The sequence below is a fragment of the Ptychodera flava genome, chromosome 12, assembly GCF_041260155.1.
Source record: "Ptychodera flava strain L36383 chromosome 12, AS_Pfla_20210202, whole genome shotgun sequence".
Lineage (NCBI taxonomy): Eukaryota > Metazoa > Hemichordata > Enteropneusta > Ptychoderidae > Ptychodera > Ptychodera flava.
In genome coordinates, this window is record NC_091939.1 from 24,002,839 (window position 1) to 24,011,459 (window position 8,621).

Genomic DNA, 8,621 nt, shown 5'->3' on the forward strand with positions numbered 1-8,621 from the left:
GACAAAGTCGTGGAATCAGAAGAACGGGAAGCGGTCGGTGGCTAGATATCAGGAAGGTGTGTTCCATCTGACCGATCTGATTGGCATGACTTTGACCCTTTGGCCCGAGCTTATCGTTATCAATGAACCTCAACAGATCAAACAAAGCGTTGGAAAAAAACGAGATGTACAATTGCCCGTAACACAGTATATTTTGCTCAAAATAACTTTAATTTGTTTTGCAAAAACTTAATTTTCAGTAATTTGTTAACCCAAGATTAGAATATTAGTAGGGTTCAGCTTTCAGCATGACAAGCAGTCGTAAGTTGGATGAGAAAGAAATGTAAACTTATGCAGATCTATGCAAATCGACCAATTTTCTGGCTTCTTTTTTCTCCCCTTTTCAACATTTTCAAAAAAATTAACTCCACTCTTGCGGGGTCAAATTTTGTGAAGTTTTCACATTTGATTCTTTAAATGACATAAAGTTCTTACATTTGGAATAGGAGTAATTTAAGTTTTGCTTATCGTGATTGCATGTATTTTTTTGAATGTCGGTCTGAAATTCCCGCCATTTCAGAATGAGGATAGAACGAAAAATTAATTGTCTTGTCTTTTTTCTACATAAACTATAATTTTAAATGAGATATCAAATTTTATAAAGTAGTGTCAAGTCTTTGACCTAAATTACTTTTATCACTAATAGCAAAATTGGAGCCTTCTACACCAAAATTTAATGTGTAAATTGCTACCATGCTGAACTTTTGATTCTATGCTTTTCTGAAAACAAAAGTCTATGCTTTTCTGAAAATTTACAATGGGGGGGGGGGGTTCATATGATTTTGGATGTCACAGGTCTATTTCGAAAAAATGTATTGGTAATATACAACGCCAGCTTACAGTGGTTTTGTGTGAGTTCTTGCTGTACAGTTGCTTAGGCATCGCCATCGTTGAATCGCTCTTCAATTATTAATGTCATGATAAGAACATCCAAAGCGATTGGTTGTAGTCCATATTTTACGATAGCGCAAGTCAACAATAGTCCAGCAATAAAATCGTATGAAGTATATAAAGCAACAAATTTGCTAGATAGCAAAGTGCCTATATTTGAGTTTCCGCCCTGCTTAGCTTGCTACGATCAGCACAATGCTACCGCTGGGAGCAATTAAAACGTGTGGATGTCGTCACATTGCCTGTGGGGATGTTGACACCGTTTTATTCATGTCGCTCGTACAAACACGGATGCTGTATCCGCATTATTTAAACAAATGAAACGAATATCATTACAAAGACGGCAGCACACACGAGTTTGTGGAATTGCTTGCCTACATTATGAGAACAGCTCATTAACTGAATAGTAATTATAAAATTTTCCGTAAATCTACTTGTTGAAACAGGATAAACCGTCGCTTTAGTTATATTTTTAACACGGCAGACAAAGAGATACATACAATGACATGGAGGTAATAGAGAAAGATATCCCATGCATAAACATACATATGTACTTACACACACATATACATGCATGCACATATCTAATTCATAAATACTCAAGTATACGAATACGTATACACATATAGCCTGTATATACGCATGCATACAACGTATATATGTTTACATACATACTTTCACACATACACACAAACGTACATAGGTAGGAAGATAGATAGATAGATAGATAGATAGATAGATAGATAGATAGATAGATAGATAGATAGATAGATAGATAGGTGCAGGGTCCTGCACGGTATAGAAGTCACGCACACCTGGCTCATTTTACATCTAAGAGGTAAGACTGGTTTTTATGGCTATAATATGTAAACCTGAAACTGTTTTTCTTGTTAATGGAAATAATTAATAGTTTTTTTCCCAGATACTCCACATGTTTAATTCACTAAAGCAAATGTCAGGGAGGGTACCCCGCCGTGTCAGCCATTGTATTTATTACAAATTTATCGAAGTAAATTTTTACAGCATTGTGTGCCTTCGTCTGTTGTAGCTGTTCTAAAAGCTTGCAAGATGAAAGTCGCGTACGTCTTACTGTGTCTTTCACTGGTGTTCGCCCAGGGAGCATGGGTAAGTAGTATTCACGAAGATGCATTGGTGGTAAAAATGTGTCAACAGCATCGTTACAAATACCGACTGTAAGCCTATTCTCTTTACAGAAAGTCATTAAATTTCTCAATTTTACTTCCCACTTGCGTGCTAGCGCTACAACGTTTCGCAAGCGATGAGTTATGACAGAGAATTGTCAAATTTGCAAGAGTAGTTGATGTTGGTAAATTTTAAGAATTGAAAGCTGGATACGCTAGCAAATAAATATGCCATGCTGTTTACATTTGGACACATTCAACTGACGTGTTAGCTGTTTGTTGTCCTGGCTAATATTCGTAAGTGTATGCCGTTTCATCGAATTCTGGTATCAGAGGAAAACAAGACAATTTATTATATTCGGCGTGCACGTCTGCAAATAAGATTGTACCATCGTAAAGTCGATCATGCGACAAACCGAATAACCCATTAACATCTGCTTTTGTCCTGTCCAGACTCTTCCCGCCGATGACCCTACCAGCGACGAAGAATTCATCATGATCGACGAGGGCAAAAACGTGGAAATATTTCGAACCGAATCGTTGGAAGTTGTGAAGGATTTCGAGTTGGTGAGTTGGCATTAGTTGTACTTACAATCTTGGCGGGTTAAAATGCAATTGACCTGATTTACAGCTGCTGTTCTCAAAATACTCGCCAAGAGCCATAGCCTATAAGAAAGAGGCTGAAACAGCTCCTTTCCAAATTTAATCTTATCCTTAGAATCTAAAGTCAGTGCTGATTTTGTTGCATAAGAACGAATACATTTCCTTTACACTAAACATTGCACAGAAGTAATTTCAGCAAGCAGTACTGTGTGCGCCTGCGTCACTCTCGTTGGTTGTTTACTGTAGACTTTTTATATGATTTGACTTTGTAGATGACTATTTTCTGTATCACGGACATGAACACTTCAGTGGAAAAAGCAGAAAAAACTTATGCATCCGCTAATGTAACATGACTACATGGTAAACTGTATTAGGTTAGCAAACCGTAGAACCCCCCAAAATTGGCCAGCTCCATATTAAATATACTGTGGAATTGATTTATTGCAATATTAATGAAAGGTTTATATTTCTAATTACATTTCTGTGTTCAAATGCTAGTGTTGATGACGTGTAAAGTAAACAACATCAACCAATTACCATCGTCCGCCCACACGGGTCCGTTACTTCGACTACAGCCTCTCGAGGTCCTTGGGAGCATCCAGCTACCCGGACAAGAGACCTTAGCAGGCGAAGATGGCCAATTACATGTCTTCTTTGTTTTCGGCCTTCGAATTGAACAAAGATTTAAGCTACTGCTCCAAAATGTTTTGTCTGATGAAGTTAGGCGTAGGCTCCTTTTCAATCATTACTTGAACCCACACATATTTTAAAGATATACACCCAGAGGTTTTTTTCCTCTATCAATGGCCAATTTAGCCCCCCCCCCCGAAAAAGGCTGCTGATATGTTAATATTTTTACTGTTCTAGACAGTGAAGTCGCCGCACTCATTTTGCTACTGCCAGAATTACCGCTGCATGTACACATTCCAGTTTTAACATAATTGAAAATTAGATGAAACCCCGTCGCTGCGTCATCATTTTTAAACTGAAGATATCTAGGACTACAAAGAAATCCTTACTTTTCTGGTCACTCAGACTTTTAGCCTCTCTTAGTGTTCAGAAAATTATTTGATCAGTTAAAACCTATCAGCATGATAGGTTTTAAGATAAGAGCCAGGCAAATGCCTCCATATCGTCGCCTGATAATTTGTATTTTTAGTGTTAACATCACTTTATGAACCACCAATTCGTGAGAATTATCTCCATAAATTTTGTGCCCTTTCTCATTCACATAATTTTAAATTTGATGGAAAGATTTTTATCCCTATAGATACAGCTCGTAGTCTAAATATTTAGTCCTTTGCAGTGTTGACAATCCGTGCACTGTGTGAGAATAAATAGTCTTCATGTACATACCAGATAGGCCAATAACATCCAGCAATATTTTCGTCATGCGGAAGTTTAATTTTCTGAATCATATAATATTTCATTAAATGTAGAAGACTCAAACAGAACTAGATCTGCTAAGAAATCTTAACATGACCTGGTACACTCTTAACTGTCCACCCCCGAGGAAGGTCAGGCTGTGGCCCTTTAGGTAGCCCATACTGTTACTAGACGTGTTGCTCTCCTTGTACATGTCACAAGAATTAGATAATATCTTCTACGATTCTGAGAAAAGTAATCGAATGGAATTTTGAAACATCATGGTAGAGTTCGAGGAAACCATGCGATAAGTAGATTTGCGTGATATCGTAATACTTGTCGATTTGACGATCGTTCAAATTGATACGGTTTCAGGGAGTTGAATGCATCATGCCGATTAGGGACGACTCATGCTACGTGAGAAAGCTGGACGAGACGAAGAGCACCCCTCCACAAGAGCTGAAGTTATATTTGGAATCTGGAGAGGTATAGAGACAACAATACCGTCAAAAGAGAGAGAGAGAGAGAGAGAGAGAGAGAGAGAGAGAGAGAGAGAGAGAGAGAGAGAGAGAGAGAGAGAGAGAGAGAGAGAGAGAGAGGGAGGTATAGACAGCAAATTCTTGACAAAATAGCCAAACATTATATAGGCTTGCAGTATACACACTATCTACAAGACTCAGACGTCAACAAACAAAATACGAACGATATGTGGAGTTGCTTTCCCTTTATTACATTTGCGCTTTTCAAATTTTCTTTTTTTTTAATCGTTTATTACTTGATTTTTCTCCATAACGGAAGTACATATTTGTCACAATTAAAGGAAATTAAAATTGGCCAAGGAAAACGCGACGACTTCTATAGCTAGGAAAAATTTAATTCTTCTTCCTAGGCTATTACCCAGTAAAAGGATACAAACCAGGGCTCGAAATTAACTTTTTACCTTGGTAGTCCACTTGGGCTACCATTTTCTGAAGTTGGTAGCCCAGTGACAATGGCTGGTAGTCCATGAATATTTTAGTTTAGGGATACTGTACTCGTCCGAGTATAAGCCCCGGTTCATTAACACAAAACAGCAGTAAAACTAGGGGCTTCTACTCGAGAAACCCCATGTTATGTGTCACGAACGCTTAATTTATGCTTATTTTTGTACATTTGTAACACTTTCTATCAGTTTCTAAATCGGCTGATAAATCCAAAGAAATAGTAAAGAAAAACAGAAAAAAAAATATTCTCATGATCTTTATGAACTGGCATGCTTTGTTACACCCGAGTCTCTCTGTACAGAATGTAATACATTGATACTGATCGACAACCATAGATAAAAGACAGCGAAACTCAGCCACGATTTCCAAGCACAGTGTTTTATATTACTATTTCAAATCAAACTGATTACACAATCTCTTGATATAGAAGTGAAAGTTTTGTGAAATTTCAGCATCAAAACCCCAAAACTTGACACAACTTGTACGTCTTGTATGCTGCCGATCAACAGCATAGTGTGAACTGGCATGCAAAGAGTGCACACGGAAAAGCACCTCAACTTATCAAACGCTCTGCATCTTGTGAAAACAACAACATAGCAGTGAAAATTGTAATAGTCACCAGAAAAAACTCTTCACAGATGAAAGGATAATTGCTTCAAACAAATGAAACTACATGTTGACAGCATTTAGATCGTCCAAAAGTGACGGACATCGCACGCCAAGTATTTCATGTCCCAGGCTTTGGTAGTCCGTGTGGGCTACCATTTCATGGACTTTGGTAGCCCCAGGGAAAAGTTGGTAGTCTGTGGACGCGGGACTACCGCTAATTTCGAGCCCTGCAAACGGTTAAAGATTCAACATTTCGACAGAAAGACAAGGCTAGAAAGAAGCGTACATGGGAGAAAGACTGACTTAAGATTATTGGGAGCAAAGAAAACACCCTGGTGCAAACTATCTTTTTGATATTCTTACCCGATCTTTTCTGCCAGAGTACTGTTGACGTGGAAGACGATGAGGCGGACTTCGTCGGCAACTACGCCACCATCGGTGACCCCATCGATGACCCGTCGGTGGTTGGAGACACCATCGCTGAAGAATGTGAGGGAAGGAAAATCTATTTGGTAGAAAGAGTTAAGCTGGGCGGTACCGGTAAGTGTTAGTAGCTACAGCCTGAAGCTGTAATCACAAGGTCCTTAATGGGAAGTTCACAACGCATGCACTATGCCCCAACAGTATACACGTTGTCTTCAATGTGTGTCGAATAAATTTCGAACACAGTGTAGGCCTACCGATGAAAATTGTAATGTTCACGTTGATTTGCTGGCACAAGAAATTTTCTGCGAAAATGGAACCTCCTTACTGAAAGTTTTAACAATTTGTCGAACAGTTAATGACCTAAAACAGAAAAATCGGAGAAACCAAAGTATTATCAAATTCTGCGAAAAAAATACACTTCATTTTACAGTCACACGGGCAGGATATAGTATTATTGTATAAACAAGAAACAAAAAATTATCACAGTGGATGTAAATGCTTTAGCCGAATAGGTGACTATTGTCTCCGACGGACAAGCGAAAATAAAATCCTACCTTTGTATTTCTGGGATCAGTGACGTTCAAACGGGTGTATAGCTTTCGGGACATGAGTATTAGGGCACTGATGTTATTGTTTCTTGTGGACGACTTTCAGAGCTAACGAATTTCGGGTCACTACTCTCCACCAATTTTCCATATTGCATAGTAGGGTGCATTCCTTCACGAAGCCCTAATACTGAGAACATTTTTTATTCTATTTTACTCGAAAGGTCGCACGAAACGAGCACTGTGTACTAGATGTCGGGTGGAAGATGGGAATCGAGTTTGCGAGGAATATCCATGCCGAACGTGCTTTCGCTGCCAAATGGATGATCAAGGTTCGCGGACGTGCCGGGAATTCCACTGTTGATAACAATGAAAAGGATATCGTCATTCGGAACATCAGCTCGGTCATCGATGAAATAACATATGAATGATTATTTATGCGTTACTTTAGACTTATAAGCTTACTATGACCTTCATATACTCTGATTTAGTCTTTCCCCGTCCCGCATCCAACTTATTGTAGTTTTTAAGTTGGTGAACAACCTCGTTGAAATGAAGTTAGCTTTTCTATGTATTCATCATTTTCTATTCGGTCAAATTCGTTTGACTTATCTGGAGCCTGAGTTCCTTGACGAGGACCAATTTAGGTAGTGTGCACCTCGAAAGTGAAAGACAAACTCTTGCTCAAACTTTCCTCCATGAAACTTTCAATTAGTTTCCTACCAAATCAAGAATAAAAGTCAAGGGTCACCGTGCAAACTTTGGTACCAGAAAAAGAATTTACCCGAAATTTACCGAAAATGGCCGTCATCCCTGAGTTAACTCTATGAAGAAAAATAAAAATTTCGAGACCTAGGCACGGTGTAAAATTTTGTCATACATCAAGAGCCTCAAAAGGAATCGCAAGAAGTGGTAGACTAGAAAAGCGTTGAAAAAAATGAGTTCGAATATCTTTGGCTCATTCTGCCTTTAGCAGATTTTCTACAAATTTTCTTTGAAAATCCTAGAACCTTGAGTATAGTGTTTCTTTCTCTTTTTGCTATCAAGTATAATAAAAGTTATCATTGCAAGATTGTTTGTTTCTTCTCGTGATGTATATTTCACAATACCACACAAACAGATTTTAGGGTACAATGCCTGAAACATTGTTAGACTCTTGCAAGCAACATACGTGAAGGTCACGGAGTCGTGCACAATGTTATCATCGACGACTGAAGTCTTGTAATCCCGACTTGACTTCACTTATCAACAATAGGATCGGGTATTATTATACCGACTGCGTTGACAAGCTCAGCACGGTCACATAGCAGCGGCCATACATGATCGCTGAAGTACAACAAGAAACTAGAGTTTAGATGAGAGCGAAAAATATTGAAAAGTGCTTTAACAGTTACAGCTAATTGAGCTTTCACGGTACAACAGGTATAAGTTTGCTGTTTCCTTTTGATGAAAGTATTTAGCGTTGAGTACAATACTCAATGAGTAAAATTCCCTACTTGACAATAATACCATGGAACATAAATAACACACTCGAACGTGCTTACGCTTTAAACAGTGAGCATAGTCATGATTTTTGACGTGGAACATGAATGTATCTTTTAGAGACAAAAATATTGGGGGAAAACATCAAAAGTTACAGCTTACGGATCTTTAACGACTGTTACGATGCCTCTACAAATCAACAGGCAGAGTATAAATGAGCTAGCACGCACGTCTTGTGACGCAGTAGGGCGTCACCAACTCGGGATAACGTCGTTACCTGTCAAACACGATGGTGACACTTACGTCGGACGAGTCACCACAGCGTGAAGGCTGCGCTTATGAATTAAATTTTGCGTGAAGCCGACAAGACACAGCAGCATCGTGAACTGTGAACGTAAAAAAAAAGAGTCGACGTCCATGGTGAACTAAGTCACAGGGCACATACCTAGACAAAAATTAATAATATGTTTTCATCTTCAGACTCCCTTCCCTACTGCTGAGCATCAGGAGGGGGTTGGGATGGGGGTCATCGAAAA

At 38.8% G+C, this 8,621-nt stretch overlaps 1 protein-coding gene across 1 annotated transcript; it reads left to right on the forward strand.

Annotated features, from left to right (window-relative positions):
* Positions 1–1,946: 1,946 nt before the first annotated feature.
* On the forward strand, positions 1,947–7,673 carry LOC139145456 (uncharacterized). The gene is made up of 5 exons (XM_070716654.1): positions 1,947–2,055; positions 2,526–2,639; positions 4,416–4,526; positions 6,013–6,172; positions 6,828–7,673. Exons 1-5 carry the CDS (start codon positions 1,999–2,001, stop codon positions 6,965–6,967), a joined length of 582 nt encoding a protein of 193 aa, XP_070572755.1. The 5' UTR covers positions 1,947–1,998; the 3' UTR covers positions 6,968–7,673.
* The last annotated feature ends 948 nt before the right edge of the window (positions 7,674–8,621 follow it).